This window comes from Schistocerca piceifrons, chromosome 1 (genome assembly GCF_021461385.2).
Source record: "Schistocerca piceifrons isolate TAMUIC-IGC-003096 chromosome 1, iqSchPice1.1, whole genome shotgun sequence".
NCBI lineage: Eukaryota > Metazoa > Arthropoda > Insecta > Orthoptera > Acrididae > Schistocerca > Schistocerca piceifrons.
The window spans coordinates 185,882,762-185,902,941 of NC_060138.1; the positions used below are offsets into that span (position 1 = coordinate 185,882,762).

At 42.2% G+C, this 20,180-nt stretch overlaps 1 protein-coding gene across 1 annotated transcript in view; it reads right to left on the reverse strand.

Moving 5' to 3' along the window:
- The window catches only part of LOC124798530, a 244,191-nt gene that overhangs the window by 26,516 nt on the left and 197,495 nt on the right, over positions 1 to 20,180 (reverse strand). The window contains exon 3 of the mRNA XM_047262016.1: positions 10,603 to 10,804. Within this exon, the coding sequence (XP_047117972.1) occupies positions 10,603 to 10,804 (202 nt within the window). The remainder of the gene's footprint in view (positions 1 to 10,602; positions 10,805 to 20,180) is intronic.

A 20,180-nucleotide genomic window follows, 5' to 3' on the forward strand; every position in this document is an offset into this window, starting at 1 on the left:
GTCTTACTGCATCGAGATTAACTGAGTTTCAGATCTTGCGAACGCCAACTGGTAAAAATGCTCCTTAGAAAACGCTAGTTCCCTTCCCTAGGCTATCCTGTGGAGAGTTAACCAGTAACGTACATACTGCCATTTAAAACAGAAAATGTTATCTCTCTCTCTCCATCTCTCTCTGTGACCAATGGGACAGATCCTCATTGACACAGTCGAGCTTTTCTGTCTAACCTCTAATATATCTATGTTAGTCAATCCCTGCAGTTCATATGCTGCGTAAACATTTGGTTTTTTAAAGTCAAAAGTTCAGTGGTGTCTCACACTTTCAAAGGCCCAAAACTGCGGGATTGCCTTCCATTTTCGAAATCTTCATCTGAGTTGTCTAGTTCTTTCCAGAGAAAAACTCAGCTTTTTACTTTTGTGCACAATAGTACCTTCTGTTAAAAAGCGTTCCTCCTCCTTCCACTCCTGTGTTGTCATACGTTCGTTGGCAGGAGGCTTGTGCTTACGTTTGTCTACAATACTCCAGGCGCCCCATGTAGTATTACAAAAGGTTGTCCGGTGGCCTGCAAGCCACTGACCGGAGCCTCCTCCGGCGCGTGCTTCTGGATTCAAAAATGGTTCAAATAGCTCTGAGCACTATGGGACTTAACTGCTGAGATCATCAGTCCCCTAGAACTTAGAACTGCTTAAACCTAACTAACCTAAGGACATCACATACATCCATGCCTGAGGCAGGATTCGAATCTGCGGCCGTAGCGGTCGCGCGGTTCCAGACTGTAGCGTCTAGAGCCGCTCGGCCACACCGGTCGGCGTGCTTGTGGGAAACCGCGTCAAAGAGTGGCGGCCTGCGAGACTCCCATGACAGACTAGGTACTGCTTTCAACGTTCTCTCATTTACATAAGGCATACAAAACCTAACAAAAGAGTAACAGAAGAGTAAATTTACATAAGTGAATTATCGACAATCCCTACTGCCGTTATGAGTCACGTTCCTCAGCGTTGATTAAATACGAGGCTCATGCCATAAGTCATGGTAGCTATGGTATTTCTTGCGACAAAGCGACAGCGTGAGAATTCGACGATGTACACTGAATCAGTACGGCAGTGTGTATCGTAATGCGAACATAAAATAGGGTTCCAGTACATGAAGTCATGCTAAAGGGTGAAATGAAAGATATTCGTTGGAATTTTGTGTAAATTTATTGTGCACAGTACAAAAATGAATAGTAATTAACTATTGTGCTTCAAAATAGTCCTAAAGTACATACACACAACATTGCCAACGATGGGGAAGCGCCGGCCGGTGTGGCCGAGCGGTTCTAGGCGCTTCAGTCTGAAACCGCGCGACCGCTGCGGTCGCAGGTTCGAATCCTGCCTCGGGCATGGTTGTGTGTGATGTCCTTAGGTTAGTTAGGTTTAACTAGTTCTAAGTTCTAGGTGACTGATGACCTCAGATGTTAAGTCCCATAGTACTCAGAGCCATTTGAGCCATTTTGATGGGGAAGCCGTTGAATGCCACTGGCATTGCCATCAATATGTGATACATGTTGACGAAATGCCGTCAGGACATTCGCCGTGTTTTCAAAGCACCTGCCACGCAGTGGTGTCCTGAGTTATGGAATGAGCTCGAAGTTGCATGGACTGATGTCTGGTGAGTAGGGTGATTGGGGGAACATCCATCTTGTAGCACGGACAGCCTTACAGTGAATGTTTCAGGGGCTGGTACCGAGCCATCTTCGCATGCAGTTGAAATACGTCGGATGATTCCGGTAATGTTTATTGCAGGCTTTCGAATGAATTTGCTGCGATTAGGGTATTGCCACACATTCGCAAAATACAGGCTAAAAAGTATGTAAACTGACAAACTGTGGGAGGTTGTAGGGGACATCAAAACAAATATTTTCCCCTAATGTCATTTTTTCCTATGAGGATTATTTAAACCGCTGGAGGCCTTATTACGCTCTTCAGTTGTTGGAGGCCGTATTACGATCACCAGTATAGTAGTGCATTGTCTCTGCTTACTAATGGAGCGATACACCTGGAGTGAGTACACTGATATGTTTGGTGCGTACTACGTAGCGCACCACAACGGACGAGCTGCACAGCGGGTTTATCAACAACAATATCCTAATCGTCGTATCCAACGACATTCGACCTATGCTGCTGTGTACCAACGTCTGATTAAGACCGGGTCATTTAGCAGGTTACCTGGACAGGGACGCCGTCGCACGGTAAGAACGCTGCAATTTGATGAAGCTGTCTTGCAACATGTGGAGCGGGATCCTTCAATCAGCACTCGTGCAATTGCACATAACATGGGGATGAATCAGACGATTGTAAGAACAGTCCTTCGAGAACAACCTGGAACTAGTTGATTATCCACCCAGAGCACAGTTTTCGCAGTGGTACCTGGAACAGTGTGAAATGCATCCTACATTTCCATCCTCTGTGTTGTTTACCGATGAAGCAACGTTCGGGCGTGACGGAGTCTTCAACATTCACAACTCGCTTGTTTGGAGTGAGGATAACACACATGCCACAGTTACTAGCGCTCATCAAGTGCGGTTCCTCGTTAATGCGTGGGTCGGTGTTGTTGGGGACTGTTTAATTGGGCCTTATCTGCTACCTAGGCCATTAAATGGCAGGCTCTATTACAATTTTCTCGCCAAGGCATTGCCAGAACTGCTGGAAGACGTCCCGCTCCCGACAAGACAACGCACGTGGTTCCAACATGTCGGGGCGCCGGCACATTTCAGTCGTCGTGTGAGTCGATTCCTGGACCGTCGGTTCCCAGAAACGTGGACTGACAGAGGTGGTCCTGTGCCATGGCCTGCTCGATACCCAGATATCTCCCCTCTGGACTTTTTTGTGTGGGGAGAGATGCACAACCTTGTTTACGCAACGACTGTTGCATCATAAGAGGATCTGGTTGCCCGGATAGTCGCAGCAGCAGGAACAATTCAGGATAGTCCTGGGGTTTTTGCCTGTGTCAGACAGAACATGATCCGAAGATGTAACCTTTGTTTACGTGTCAATGGAGGCATTTTTGAAAATTATTGTAATTGAAATTGGGTTGTATTAATGTGTTGTCTCTTGGTCATAAAAAATGGAGAAGTGTTTGTTGGTTTAATTAATTTGCTTCCAGAGAACCTCTACCGGTTTAAATACTCCTCATAGGAAAAAATGACATTAGGGAAAAATGTTTGTTTTGATGACATCGGAAGTTCAAAAAAAATGTTCAAATGTGTGTGAAATCTTATGGGACTTAACTGCTAAGGTCATCAGTCCCTAAGCTTACACACTACTTAACCTAAATTATCCTAAGGACAAACACACACACCAATGCCCGAGGGAGGACTCGAACCTCCGCCGGGACTAGCCGCACTGTCTATGACTGCAGCGCCTTAGGCCGCTCGGCTAAATCGGAAGTTCACTGAGGCTTTTTGCGGATGATGCTGTGGTATATCGAGAGGTTGTAACAATGGAAAATTGTACTGAAATGCAGGAGGATCTGCAGCGAACTGGCACATGGTGCAGGGAATGGCAATTGAATCTCAATGTAGACAAATTTAATGTGCTGCGAATACATAGAAAGAAAGATCCCTTATCATTTAGCTACAATATAGCAGGTCAGCAACTGGAAGCATTAAATTCCCTAAATTATCTGGGAGTACGCATTAGGAGTGATTCAAAATGGAATGATCCTATAAAGTTGATCGTCGGTAAAGCAGATGCCAGACTGAGATTCATTGGAAGAATCCTAAGGAAATGCAATCCGAAAACAAAGGAAGTAGGTTACAGTACGCTTGTTCGCCCACTGCTTGAATACTGCTCAGCAGTGTGGGATCCGTACCAGATAGGGTTGATAGAAGAGATAGAGAAGATCCAACGGAGAGCAGCGCGCTTCGTTACAGGATCATTTAGTAATCGCGAAAGCGTTTCGGAGATGATAGATAAACTCCAGTGGAAGACTCTGCAGGAGAGACGCTCAGTAGCTCGGTACGGGCTTTTGTTGAAGTTTCGAGAACATACCTTCACCGGGGAGTCAAGCAGCATATTGCTCCCTCCTACGTATATCTCGCGAAGAGACCAAGAGGATAAAATCAGAGAGATTAGAGCCCACACAGAGGCATACCGACAGTCCTTCTTTCCACGAACAATACGAGACTGGAATAGAAGGGAGAACCGGTAGAGGTACTCAAGGTACACTCCGCCACACACCGTCAGGTGGCTTGCGGAGTGTGAATGTAGATGTAGATGTAGATGTACTACCTCCCAGAATTTGTCGGTTTAAATACTTTACACCCTGTATATCATGTTGTTGTTGTTGTGGTCTTCAGTCCTGAGACTGGTTTGATGCAGCTCTCCATGCTACTCTATCCTGTGCAAGCTTCTTCATATCCCAGTACCTACTGCAACCTACATCCTTATGAATCTGCTTTGTGTATTCATCTCTTGGTCTCCCTCTACGATATTTACCCTCCACGCTGCCCTCCAATGCTAAATTTGTGATCCCTTGATGCCTCAAAACATGTCCTACCAACCGGTCCCTTCTTCTTGTCAAGTTGTGCCACAAGCTCCTCTTCTCCCCAATTCTATTCAATACCTCCTCATTAGTTACGTGATCTACCCATCTAATCTTCAGCATTCTTCTGTAGGACCACATTTCGAAACCTTCTATTCTCTTCTTGTCCAAACTATTTATCGTCCATGTTTCACTTCCATACATGGCTACACTCCATACAAATACTTTCAGAAACGACTTCCTACCACTTAAATCAACACTCGATGTTAACAAATTTTTCTTCAGAAACTCTTCCCTTGCCATTGCCAGTCTACATTTTATATCCTCTCTACTGCGACCATCATCAGTTATTTTGCTCCCCAAGTAGCAAAACTCCTTTACTACTTTAAGTGTTGAAACGCGTACGTATTCAGTAGCAGCGATGGCGAGGCATGACAGAATCTCTGACCAGAGAGTTTTTTTATCGTTGCTAGTCTGCTCTTGACCGCGTGTGAGTGCAGTTGTTGTACGTAGCGAGTCGCGAGAGCAAGTAGTTGCGAGTTAGCTGTTGCGAGTTGCAGTTGTGTGTGAGGAGTCGGCGGGCGTCGACATGGGTCTCTGGTCAAGGTTCGGGACGAGGTATATTGTTAAGTAAGGTAATGAAGCAGTATTGCGCACATCTGATAATGTAACTAATTTGTTCAAGAAAAGCCCCAATAATAATTTTGTTTTCAAAGCAATCATTTTAAAGAAAAGAATCATTCCAATTGAAACAATATTTCCTATGCTTTTCCTCCCAGAATCCGTTTATCAGATTAATTATTGCACAGGGCCTAGGGTCAGCGCAGCTGCCCTTATAAAATTTATCAGGTTAATCTTAACGATAATTTTGTGGGGACTTTACATTTTTGCACATTTTTATTATCATTGAATTTATTACTGTGGGAAGCTAACATTTGGCACTATTTGCAATACTAAGTAATTCATATCATTTAAAAATAATTACGGGGAGGTTACACTTGGCGACCCTGCCATGCTACTGATTACTGTATTGATATGACCAATGATTAATAATGCTTTGTAATTAGGAAATGAATGCTACTGATTATGCATTGTAACTGGAAAAGAATGCTACTGATTACTGTATTGAGATGATTACTGTATTTAAATGACCAATGATTAATTAATAATGCTTTGTAACAAGGAAATGAATGCTACTGGTTATGCTTTGCAACTGGGAAATGAATGCTACTGATTACGGTATTGAAATGACCAATGATTAATAATGCTTTGTAACTAGTAAATGAATGCTACTAATTATGCTTTGTAACAAAGAAATGAATGCTACTGATTACGCTTTGTAACTGGGAAATGAACGCTACTGATTACGGTATTGAAATGACCAATGATTAATAATGCTTTTTAACTAGTAAATGAATGCTACTAATTATGCTTTGTAACAAGGAAATGAATGCTACTGATTATGCTTTGTAACTGGGAAATGCACGCTACTGATTACAGTATTGAAATGACCAATGACAATGTTGTCTGTAAATCAATTAATGAACAGTTTTCTGTAATACTACATACATGGTACAGAAATGTTCAATAACTGGGCTATGAATGCCGCAAACTACTAATGTAATTCCCAATGAAGACTAGTATGTGACTTAATGTCCTTCACTTTCTGACCTAACTACCCTGAATTACTGTAATATCCATTTGTCCTGTATATCCTCTTGATCATGGAGCACTATATTTGGTTTTTGCACTGGTTCTGCGTTGGTGTGCCTTGTAAGAGCGTGGTGTTGACACGGCATGCTGTCCACCACCGTGAGCGATGGAGACGTTATTATGGTCCCACTGTTTGGTGTACCTGATGTACTGCCAAAATGATAACATGGAATATTACTACGACATTTCAGTGTCTTCGGTACGCTGATAAATACTTCTGGGAAAAGAACTTCAAATTGTCTGACTTGGTGTTGTACTTCTGTGGAAAGATATGGACTTTCAGTGCACCTGCGTGCAACCTAAAGTGCTACAACCATGATGCAATCCTTCCCTTTCCTATCCTAATTCTTGTAACATAGTGAAAATCATTTTTTGCTAACATCATTTGTATTCATGGCCTATAGATTTTTTTTCGAACTACAGTGCGTGTGCACTTTTGTCATTTTTCTAACATGATTTCTACTTATTGTATATACATTTTGTGATTTGCTGATATATTCTGAATTTCAGTGCGTGTGCACTTTTGTCATTTTATGACATGATTACTACTCATTGTATGTACATTTTGATTTGCTGATATGTTCTGAACTGCAGTGCATGTGCACTTATGTCATTTGTTAATATGTTTTGTACTCATTGTATATATATTTTGTACTCGGTGCATGTGCACCACATTTACTTCATGATCTACATCTGAATATTCTGTGATTGTAAAGTTAATTAATTCTGAAAAAATTTGTTGCTCATGGCAAGTCCAAATGACTCACCATCGCTGCCAAATTTTTGCCCCACCAGTGGAGGGTTATGAAACGCGTACGTATTTAGTAGCAGCGATGGCGAGGCATGACAGAATTTCTGACCAGAGAGTTTTTTTGTCGTTGCTAGTCTGCGCTTGACCGCGCGTGAGTGCAGTTGTTGTACTTAGCGAGTCGCGAGAGCATTTAGTTGCGAGTTAGCTGTTGCGAGTTGCAGTTGTGTGAGAAGTCGGCGGGCGTCGACATGGGTCTCTGGTCAAGGTTCGGGACGAGGTATATTGTTAAGTAAGGTAATGAAGCAGCATTACGCACATCTGATAATGTAATGTATGTTAATTGTAACTAATTTGTTCAAGAAATGCCCCAATAATAATTTTGTTTTCAAAGCAATCATTTTAAAGAAAAGAATCATTCCAATTGAAACAATATTTCCTATGCTTTTCTTCCCAGAATCCATTTATCAGATTAATTATTGCACAGGGCCTAGGGTCAGCGCAGCTGCCCTTATAAAATTTATCAGGTTGATCTTAACGATAATTTTGTGGGGACTTTACATTTTTGCACATTTTTATTATCATTGATTTTATTACTGTGGGAAGCTAACATTTGGCACTATTTGCAATACTAATCAATTCATATCATTTAAAAATAATTACGGGGAGGTTACAGTGTCTCATTTCCTAATCTAATACTCTCAACATCACCCGACTTAATTCGACTACATTCCATTATCCTCGTTTTGCTTTTGTTGATGTTCATCTTATATCCTCCCTTCAAGACACCATCCATTCCGTTCAACTGATCTTCCAAGTCCTTTGCTGTCTCTGACAGAATTACAATGTCATCGACGAACCTCAAAGTTTTTATTTCTTCTCCATGGATTTTAATACCTACTCCAAATTTTTCTTTTGTTTCCTTCACTGCTTGCTCAATATACAGATTGAATAACATCGGGGAGAGGCTACAACCCTGTCTCACTCCCTTCCCAACCACTGCTTCCCTTTCAAGCCCCTCAACCCTTATAACTGCCATCTGGTTTATTTACAAATTGTAAATAGCCTTTCGCTCCTTATATTTTACCCCTGCCACGTTCAGAATTTGAAAGAGAGTATTCCAGTCAACATTGTCAAAAGCTTTCTCTAAGTCTACAAATGCTAGAAACGTAGGTTTGCCTTTCCTTAATCTAGCTTCTAACATAAGTCGTAGGGTCAGTATTGCTCACGTGTTCCAACATTTTTACGGAATCCAAACTGATCTTCCCCGAGGTCGGCTTCTACCAGTTTTTCCATTCATCTATAAAGAATTCGCGTTAGTATTTTGCATCCGTGACTTATTAAACTGATAGTTCAGTAATTTTCACATCTGTCAACATCTGCTTTCTTTGGGATTGGGATTATTGTATTCCTTTTCAAGTCTGAGGGTATTTCGCCTGTCTCATACATCTTGCTCACCAGATGGTAGAGTATTGTCAGGACTGGCTCTCCCAAGGCCGTCAGTAGTTCTAATGGAATGTTGTCTACTCCCGGGGCCTTATTTCGACTCAGGTCTTTCAGTGCTCTGTCGAACACTTCACGCAGTATCATATCTCCCATTTCATCTTTATCTACATCCTCTTCCATTTCCATAATATTGTCCTCAAGTACATCGCCTTTGTACAGACCCTCTATATACTCCTTCCACCTTTCTGCTTTCCCTTCTTTGCTTAGAACTGGGTTTCCATCTGAGCTCTTGATATATACATAGAAATGGTTCTCTTTTCTCCAAAGGTCTCATTAATTTTCCTGTAGGCACTATCTATCTTACCCCTAGTGAGATAAGCCTCTACATCCTTACATTTATCCTCTAGCCATCCCTGCTTAGCCATTTTGCACTTCCTGTCGATCTCATTTTTAAGAGGTTTGTATTCCTTTTTGCCTGTTTCAGTTACGGCATTTTTATATTTTCTCCTTTCATCAATTAAAGTCAATATTTCTTCTGTTACCCAGGGAGTTCTACTAGCCCTCGTCTTTTTACCTACTTGATCCTCTGCTGCCTTCACTACTTCATCCCTCAAAGTTACACATTCTTCTTGTGCTGTATTTCTTTCCCCCATTCCTGCCATTTGTTCCCTTGCGCTCTCCCTGAAACTCTGTACAACCTCTGGTTTAGTCAGTTTATCCAGGTCCCATCTCCTTAAATTCGCACCTTTTTGCAGTTTCTTCAGTTTTAATCTACAGTTCATAACCAATAGATTGTGGTCAGAATCCACATCTGCCCCTGGAAATGTCTTACAGTTTAAAACCTGGTTCCTAAATCTCTGTCTTACCATTGTATAATCTATCTGATACCTTTTAGTATCTCCAGGGTTCTTCCATGTATACAACCTTCTTTCATGATTCTTGAACCAAGTGTTATCTATGATTAAGTTATGCTCTGCACAGAATTCTACCAGCCGGCTTCCTCTTTCATTTCTTACCCCCAATCCATATTCACCTATTACGTTTCTTTCTCTCCCTTTTCCTACTACCGAATTCCAGTCACCCATGACTATTAAATTTTCGTCTCCCTTCACTATCTGAATAATTTCTTTTGTTTCATCATACATTTCTTCAATTTCTTCGTCATCTGCAGAGCTAGTTGCCATATAAACTTGTACTACTGTAGTAGGCGTGGGCTTCGTGTCTATCTTGGCCACAATAATGCGTTCACTATGCTGTTTGTAGTAGCTTACCCGCATTCCTATTTTTTTATTCATTATTAAACCTACTCCTGCATTACTCCTATTTGACTTTGTATTTATAACCCTGTATTCGCCTGACCAAAAGTCTTGTTCCTCCTGCCACCGAACTTCTCTAATTCCCACTATATCTAACTTTAACCTATCCATTTCCCTTTTTAAATTTTCTAATCTACCTGCCCGATTAAGGGATCTGACATTCCACGCTCCGATCCGTAGAACACCAATTTTCTTTCTCCTGATAACGACGTCCTCTTGAGTAGTCCCCGCCCGGAGATCCGAATGGGGGACTATTTTACCTCCGGAATATTTTACCCAAAAGGACGCCATCATCATTTAACCATACAGTAAAGCTGTATGCCCTCGGGAAAAATTACGGCCGTAGTTTCCCCTTGCTTTCAGCCGTTCGCAGTACCAGCACAGCAAGGCCGTTTTGGTTAGTGTTACAAGGCCGGATCGGTAAATCATCCAGACTGTTGCCTCTGCAACTACTGAAAAGGCTGTTGCCCCTCTTCAGGAACCACGCGTTTGTCTGGCCTCTCAATAGATACCCCTCCGTTGTGGTTGCACCTACTGTACGGCTATCTGTATCGCTGAGGCACGCAAGCCTCCCCACCAACGGCAAGGTCCATGGTTCATGGGGGGGCTGTATATCATAGTTGCCATAATTTATGGAATGACCCTGCTATTACGATGAAATTGTTCTTCCATTAAGATTTTACGAACGTTGCGTGACTGTTTCTGGGATAAAATGTCGTGTAACAAATTTCAAAAATCGCCCTTCTCCCAGCCCAAAAATACTCTTTCATCAGCCTACTGGCACTCCTTTGGAGTGAGAATTGAAGATACACATCACGAGAAGAAAAGGTGTAGTGAGTGGGTGTCAGCAGCCTCACCTATCCAGAGGGGCGAGGAAGACGGCGACGGCTGTGGCGGCGGCGACCATGCAGCCCAGGAAGACGCCGTTGAGCGTGTAGAGCTGCGACAGCGGCGGCCGCTGCAGGTTGGGGTTCGCGTCCGCGTCCGGCTCGCTGGGGCAGAAGGAAGCGCCGCACGACACGCCGGCCGCCACCTCCGCGTCGGCGCCCGCCGTCAGCACTGCAGCCACAGCACCACATAAACATTGGAGATTTGTGGTAAGTTCCTATGGGACTAAACTGCTGAGATCATCGGTACCTAGGCTTACTACTACTTAATCTGACTTACGCTAAGGACAACACACACATCTGTGCCCGAGGGAGGACTCGAACCTCCGACGGGGGAAGCCGCGCTAACCGTGGCAAGGTGCCCAAGACCGCGAGGCTACCCGTGCATCACCACGACACACACCACTGGCCATTAAAATTGCTACACCACGAAGATGACGGGCTACAGATGCGAAATTTAACCACCAGGAAGACGATGCTGTGATATGTAAATGATTAGCTTTTTAGCATTCACACAAGAATGGCGCTGGTGGCGACACCTACAACGTGCTGACATGAGGAAAGTTTCCAACCGACTTCTCATACACAAACAGCAGTTGACCGGCGTTGCCTGGTGAAACGTTGTTGTGATACCTCATGTACGCAGGAGAAATGCGTACCATCACGTTTCCGACTTTGATAAAGGTCGGATTGTAGCCTATCGCGATTGCGGTTTATCGTATCGCAACATTGCTGCTCGCGTTGGTCGAGATCCAATGACTGTTAGCAGAATATGGAGTCGGTGGGTTCAGGAGTGTAATACGGAACGCCGTGCTGGATCCCAACGGCCTCGTATCACTAGCAGTCGAGATGACAGGCATCTTATCCGAATGGCTGTAACGGACCGTGCAGCCACGTCTCGATTCCTGAGTCAACAGATGGGGACGTTTGCAAGACAACAACCATCTGCACGAACAGTTCGATGACGTTTGCAGCAGCATGGACTGTCAGCTCGGAGACCATGGTTGCGGTTATCCTTGACCCTGCATCACAGACAGGAGCGCCTGCAATGGTGTACTCAACGACGAACCTGGGTGCACGAATGGCAAAACGTCATTTTTTCGGATGAATCCAGGTTCTGTTTACATCATCATGATGGTCAAACCCGTGTTTGGCGACATCGCAGTGAACGCACATTGGAAGCGTGTATTCATCACCCGGCGTGATGGTATGGGGTGCCATTGGTTACACGTCTCGGTCACCTCTTTTTCGCATTGACGGCACTTTGAACAGTGGACGTTACATTTCAGATTTGTTACGACCCGTGGGTCTACCCTTCATTCGATCCCTGCGAAACTTTACACTTCAGCAGGATAATGCACGACCGCATGTTGCAGGTCCTGTACGGGCCTTTGTGGATACAGAAAATGTTCGACTGCTGCCCTGACCAGCACATTCTCCAGATCTCTCACCAATTGAAAACGTCTGGTCAATGGTACCGAGCAACTGACTCGTCACAATACACCAGTCACTTCTCTTGATGAACTATGGTATCGTGTTGAAGTTGCATGGGCAGCTTTACCTGTACACGCCATCCAAGCTCTGTTTCACTCAATGCCCAGGCGTATCAAGGCCGTTAAGACGGCCAGATGTGGTTGTTCTGGGTATTGATTTCTCAGCATCTATGCACCCAAACTGCGTGAAAATGTAATCACATGTCAGTTCTAGTATATCTGTCCAATGAATACCCGTTTATCATCTGCATTTCTTCTTGGTGTAGCAATTTTAATCGCCAGCAGTGTACATTCAGCTGCAGGCACCTACTGACTAGCTCTGCTCCCACTAAGCCAACACCACAGTCTGACAAGCACGCCGGCTGGAAAATTACACACACCCAGGAGACATCACACCAACACCGTGACCACGGTCACTATCTTTGATATTGGCCTGAGGATGGAAAAAACCGACCAGTTAAAACCGATAGCGGTATTTTAGCACTCACTAATGCTAGTTCTCGGTATTTGTTTGATCTCGGCTACAACAGGTGTTTTTTAATTTTTTACTAACAACCGAGTAAAAACCGAAAAACAACAATTAGTCATATCATATCATATGTTAAAACTTTCCGCTTTTAAATAGACGTTTTCTTTAAAAAAAAAAGGAGTAATTTTTATACATAAAATGTGCATCAGTTTGAAGTATTGCGTTATTATAAAAAATAGGAAAAGCGATCAGTGCTATTTCAAGAACAATTACCGTAAATATCAATTTGAAATATTGCAGTATTATAGAAAATAGGATAAGCGATCAGTCCTATTTTAATTTTAATAACAATTAAATAACAATTTGAAATATTGCATTAATACAGAAAATAGGAAAAGCGATCAGTACTATTTTAATTGTTATTATAATAGCACTGATCACTTGCTATTAAAATAGCACCGATCGCTTTTCCTGTTTTCTATAATAAAGCAATATTTCATACCGATCCAAATTTTACGAATAAAATTGTATGTTCGAAGAAATGTAATACATTTCCCAAAGTGCACTGCCACGCGTCCTCACAAAGCATTCTTTTATCGAACGTCACTGTATTTCGCTCTGTGGAATTCAAAGTGTGTATTTTGTAATGGAAGCCACCAAACCTATATTCAGAAATGAGCAACAAACACATGGCACGAAAATTGTTACGGCACTGCTGAGGTGATAATGTCCTCATTGCCGTGTGCCGTGGCTTAGGGTACGCTTCTGCCTGCAGTGTGCAAAACTCTCTCCAATCTAGTCTATGTGAGAGTTTGTCGCTGTTGTCGCCGGGCATTCATTGCGTTGCAGATTGGTACCAACACCAGTTTGGAAATTATTTTACGAAGTAATTCAGCAATGAAGTACAAAGCTTCATTTGCCTTAAAAGATTGAAGATTCTTCCGCTGTTTCTAGGAATTAATAAAAGTGGAAGGGAATTATAGTAACAGTAATAAATTTAAAACTTAACAATTCATTCATAGTATACAGTGAAAACAGAAAGTGGATGATATACTTCCTGTGCTTACAGCATATGTCTTTATCTACTGTAGCCTTTCAAAACGGACATATTAACACGAAAAATAGAGTTCTTCAACCTGAGGTTCCACCTTAGCACTGACCATTCCCAGTGCCCAAATCGTGGTTTGATGCACAATTACAACAATTTTGAGCAGAGTTTCAAAAAATTTGAATCAGTGGGAGAATACTGGTGATTTTTTGTAGTATTCAACCACTTATCACTTTTCGAGAAAAGCAGCGAATTGTGGACGGACTAAGTTTTCTTTTATTTCACATAATATTTTGATTCTATGTACCTTGAAACTGAGAGGCTCTACATTTTTTAGTACTTGTTCGATTTCTACGTTTATTACAGCAAATGCGTATGAGGATTAAAAAAACCGAAAAGTGGATATTTCATAAACCGGTTATTTTGAGCAGTTTAAGGTGACCACACCGTGGTTCAGGTGGAAAAAAATCGATTGTCGGTTTTCATCATATTTCGATAGATAGTACCCTGAAAAGGATTTTGCTGAAAAAAATTCTGTCAACTCTAAGCCATATGGAGAAGCCATTATTAGCAAAATAGAGTGTGTAGACCATGTTCAAATAGTTTGGGAACAAGGCTGAGAAAACTAACTGTTGATATGAGAGGAAAAAAATTAGAAGATGGAAAATTGTTGACTGGACAGGGTCGGTTAACTAAAACTGAAATAGAAAACTTGCAGGCATACTATGGGCAGATAATTAGGAGAAATAAAGAAAATCTGAAGCCAATGAAGAGAGATGTTAGGGCCATATTCCTCCATAAGTCCTCTACTGGTGATAAGCCATGTCATTAATTGTGTCGATCAGGAGAAAATTCGTGGTGCAAATACAATAGGGCTCAGGCAACTGGAGAATCTTATTCTCACCAGCATTCTCTTCCTGCTGCTGATATTACAGCAATTAAACCTATTTTCAGAGACTTGGCTCATCCTGACCTTCTCAGAAAATGTCTGCATGGGCAGACACAGAACCCAAATGAATGTTTCAACAGCATAATTTGGAACTGCCTTCCTAAAACTCTATTTGTAGGCATGGACATAATGAAACTAGGAGTTCATGATGCTGTTATTACATCCAATCGTGCTAATATTGGAAAGTGTTGGGCACTGAAAAAGCTGGAAATTAATCATGGTGAAAATATGATCATTGGGCTGCAACATTGCGATAAAATGAGGATAGCCGATGCAGACAGGTCTGCATCTAATATGGCCAAGAAAGCAAGACAAACATCCAGGAAGGTGAAAAAGAAGCTGGAAGACCTGCTAGAGGCCAAAGAATGGCCATCATATGCAGCAGGACAGTTTTAATTAACAGTAAGTAACAAATTTCAAAAGATTTTTCTTTAAATTCAATTTCCCGCAAACTAAAATTTTCAGTACATATGCCCCATTATATCACAAACTATCATAGACAAATGAATGAAATTTTCAGATACTCTGCATAACATAAGAAGCCACCTCTGGTACTACAGTCATTAATATTTCCCCATTAGGAAGTTCACAAAAAAATATTTTCTGCAGAAAAAATTTAATATTTTTGTTAATAAATGTAAAAAAGTATTTCTTAAAAAATATAAAATGGATAAAGTAGATTTTAGTACAGTTGACTCTATTAGCATCATGTAACACACAGTAAAAATATTAAGGTCCTGCATCAAATAGTTTTTTTCAGAAATGAGTCAAATACTTGCCTAAAATAACATGGGTTAGATAGGCAGGGTGTGGTCCCCTTAAACATTCATGTTAAACTGGCGTTCAAAAAATGATGTTTCAGCGATAACTCGCCGAGGAACAAAGTCCATGATTTCTTCAGAGCTGCCGTGTCCAGCTGGAATCACTCATTGATGATTCCATCCCATAGAGTTACCAGATTGGGCGGATGTTTATTTCTACTACTCACCTACTCCTCCAAACAGTTCAAAACATTTTCTGAGGAATAAGGATCACGCACTTTAGTGGACCGCTTGAGGTGCGATACGGTGCTTAAGAGTTTGTCAAATCAGGAATGTACGTGTGGACCCTGTGAACGCATCTTGATAGACAGGGATGTCCACAGCATACACGGGTTGGACAAAAATTTGGAAACACCAAAAACACAACACATTCCATGCTTAATACAGTGTAGGAAAACCGCTGACTTTCAAAGCAGCTTCGATTTTCCTGTATGGTTTTCAAGAGAATCTCATTCCATTCTTCCTGCAAAATAGTGGAAAGTTCAGGTAACGATGGATGACGGAAGTGGGTAGCGATCGCGCATCCTTCTCTTCAAATCAGGCCACAAAGGCTGAATAACAATGAGATCTGGTGACTGCGATGTCTAGGAGAGAAGCGGCAATTCATCCTCGTGTTCACAAAACCAGTCCTGGAGGATGCTAGCTGCGTGAATAGGGCCCTGTCGTCTTGGAACGCAGCTTCACCATTGGAGAACAAACATTGTGCCATAGGATGAACCATTGGCAGTAATGCAACCTTTCGGAGTAGCCATGGGGCGCATGGAACACCACGATTTGACTGCACAAATCATCGCCCAACCTCTCCATGTTTCACACTTGGGGCGTAAACTCGGACAGAAGTGAGAAACACTGATAAAAAGACTCATCCGACCACATAGCTTTCTTCCGTTGATCCATAATATATCTTGGCTTTGATACCATGCTTTTCCGTTATGGGCACTTGCATCCACTGGTGACTGGTTTTGCAATTTTAGCTCGCACTGCAATTCCCTGCTTATGGGGCTCCTTTTGTGTTGTTTCGGTGCTGACGGGGTTCGCTACAGCGCCATTCAGTTCTGCAGTGACTTTCGCAACTGTCGTCTTATTCCTCGTCAGAATCCTCTTCAATGACCGTCAATCACGAATACACAACACACACGTTCATCCGCATTGCGACTTAGCTGATGGTTTTTCGCTTGTATGCGGTGTAAATCTTCGACTGGTGCCTTTTGAAACACCAAGCGCTTCGGCTACGTTGATAACGGAACCGCCCATCACACGAGCGCCAATAATTCGTCCACGTCGGAATTCACTTAACTCCGATATAATGCACTCACAACTACACAGAACGCTGTTTGCAAGCTTGATTAACACCTGCATTTATGTTGAGGTGTGCATTTCTCTTGGTATTTCCATGGACAGTAGCCAACTGGGAACGTATAGTGTGGTAGGTCGAATCGCAATTTCTCATATTTCCAAAATAGACAAGGAGGAGGAGGAGATTGGTGTTTGACGTCCCGTCGACAACAAGGCCATCAGAGACGGAGCGAAAGCTCGGATAAGGGAAAGATGGGGAAGGAAATCAGCCACGCCCTTTCAAAGGAACCATAGCGGCATTTGCCTGAAACAATTTAGGGAAATCACTGAAAATCTAAATCTGGATGGCCGGACGCAGGTTTGAAACATCGTCCTCCCGAATGCGAGTTTAGTGTGTTCACCACTGCGCCACCTCGCTCGGCAATTAGACAAGGCCTCGAGTGCGCAGCCACTGCAATAAGGCGTTTAACAAGCGGTTAGTGCAGTGTGGAGTTCAAGTTGGCGGATTTTCTGTGATGTTTTGGGGATGATGACGTACTAAGGCTTGGGGGCCCACTCGTTCTGTATACCGTAGACATGACCTAGGATGTTTATTTCAATAACCTGGCTGACCATTGTCACCTCCAGGCGTTCGAGTTTTTATATAGGGCAGACTGGGAAGGCATTAAGAGCCTCTTTCGTGTACACTTGCTCAACAAAGGCGGTGCCAATTCACGTAAGTCAACTTTTGCAGAAGATCTCAAAATCGACAAACACATTTTTCCTCCTCCATCCGTGCTTAACATGGAAATTTTGCATATAGCTGGCGAGGGCTACAAAATGAGCCTTTAGTGAGAATCTGAAATATATAAACACTTCAACATACCTTAAAAAGATCTATTGAATGACCAGCTTACATTAAAAAACAAGCGATTTTGCTTGAGTAGCCTCTCTTATAAAATGCGAAAACTAGCCCATTCCTTTTATATATTGGACTATGTGCCATGTCTTTTCAACTGTACTATATGTAACTTTTTCATATACCATACCTATACTTTCATATGTTTTGATGTATGTTCTTTGTTGCTAGAACAACAGGTTGAGATGTACATAGATGTGTTTTAGTTACTGTAAATTGTCAATCTGTGTTTACAATACTTACATACAATAAGTACATTTTTGGACGTCCCATGATACTATGCTTCTATGAAGAAGGTATTGACATCTGCTAAAGCCATACTAAGTGAGTTCTGTAAAACATTTCTTATACTTTACATAAATGTATAGCCAAAGCCTAAAGATTTATGATATCCCTAATTGTGTAGGCTTCTGAAGATGACAAATTAATTTGTCGAAACCGGTAATGCGAATTAAAAATATATTTACAGCTGATGACTGGATTTTGTTCTGAAATACGAGTATATACTACAGATGCTGAAAATTGTTGTTGTGGTCTTCAGTTCGAAGACTGGTTTGATGCAGCTCTCAGCGCCATCCTGTGCAAGCCTCTTCATCTCCGAATAACTACTGCAACCTACATCATTCGGAATCTTCTGAGTATATTCAACTCTTGGTCCTCCTCTACGATTTTTACCCCCTCCGCCCCCCCCCCCCATACACACACACTTCCCTCAAATAATAAATTGGTGATCTCTTGACATCTCAGAATGTGTTCTATCAACGGAGTCCTTCTTTTAGTCAAGTTGTGCCACAAATTTCTTGTCTCCCCAATTCTATTCAGCACACCGCTTTAGCTACGGTATCCACATATCTGATCTTCAGCATTCTTTTGTAGCATCACATTTCAAAAGTTTCTATTCTCTCCTTGTCTAAACTGTTTATCGTTCATGTTTCACATTCATCCGTTACTACTCTCCAGGCAAATATCTTCGGAAAATATTTCCTAACAATCAAGTCTATATGGTCTTCAGTTCGAAGACTGGTTTGATGCAGCTCTCAGCGCCATCCTGTGCAAGCCTTTTCATCACGGCCACCAGATGGCCGTACCGTAGGTGCAACCACAACGGAGGGGTATCTGTTGAGAGGCCAGACAAACGCGTGCTTCCTGAAGATGGGCAGCAGCCTTTTCAGTAGTTGCAGGGGCACCAGTCTGGATGATTGACTGATCTGGCCTTGTAACATTAACCAAAACGGCCTTGCTGTGCTGGTACTGCGAACGGCTGAAAGCAAGGGGAAACTACAGCCGTAACTTTTCCCGAGGACATGCAGCTTTACTGTATTGTATGGAGAGCTGCATCAAACCAGTCTCAGGACTGAAGACCACAACAACAACAACAACAAGTCTATATTCTACGATAGCAAATTTCTCTTCTTCAGAAACGCTCTTCTTGCCATTACCAGTCAACGTTTTATATCTCCTCTACTTCGACCATCATCAGTTATTTTTCTGCCTAAATAGCAAACCTCATCTACTACTGTAAGTGTCTCATCCCCTAATCTAAGCCCCTCAGCATCACCTGATTTAATTAGACTACATTACCTATCCTTGTTTTGCCCGTTGACGCTCATCTAATATCCTCCTTTCAAGACACTTCATTCCGTTCAACTGCTCTTCCAAGTCCTTTGCTATCTCTGTCAGAATTACGATGTCGTCGGCAAACCATAAAGTTTTTATTTCATTTCCGTGAACATTAATACTCCCTCCAATGATTTCCTTTTACTGGTTTGTCAATGTAAAGGTTGAATAACACTGAGGATAAGCTACAACCCTGTGTCACTGCCTTCTCAACCATTGCTTCCCTTTCATACCCCTCGGCTCTTATAACAGTCGTCTGTTTCTGGGCAAGTCCAAATACTTTTCCGCTCCCTATATTTTACCCCTGCCACTTCAGAATTTGAAAGAGAGTATTCCAGCCAGCATTGTCTAAAGCTGTCTCTAAATCTACAAATGCTATAAAAGAAGGTTTGCTTTTCCTTAATCTATCTTCCATGGTAAGTCTTAGGGTCAGTATTTCCTTACATGTTCCTATATTTCTCCGGAATCCAAACTGATTTTCCCCAAGGCCAGCTTCTGCCAGTTTTTCAACTCTTCTAAAGAAATCGTGGTAGTATTTTGCGACCGTGACTTATTAAACTAACTGTTCAGTAATATTCCCATTTGTCAGCATCTTCTTTCTTTGCAATTGCAATTACTATATTATTCTTGAAGTATGAAGGTATTTCTTCTCTCTCATACATCTTTTGTCATAGATGGTTCTCCGAAAGCCGTCAGTAGCTCTGACGGAATGTCGTCTGCTCCCAGAGACTTTATTTGACTTAGGTCTTTCAGTGCTCTGTGAACTTCTTCTCGCAGTATCATATCTCTCATCTCATGTTCATCTACGCCCTCTTCTATTCCTATAATACTGCCTTTAAGTTCATCTCCCTTATACAGGCACTCTGCACATTCCTTCCACCTTTCATCTTTCCCTTCTTTGCTTAGGACTGGTTTTCCATCTGTATATTCATACAGCTCTTTTCCCAAAAGACCCCT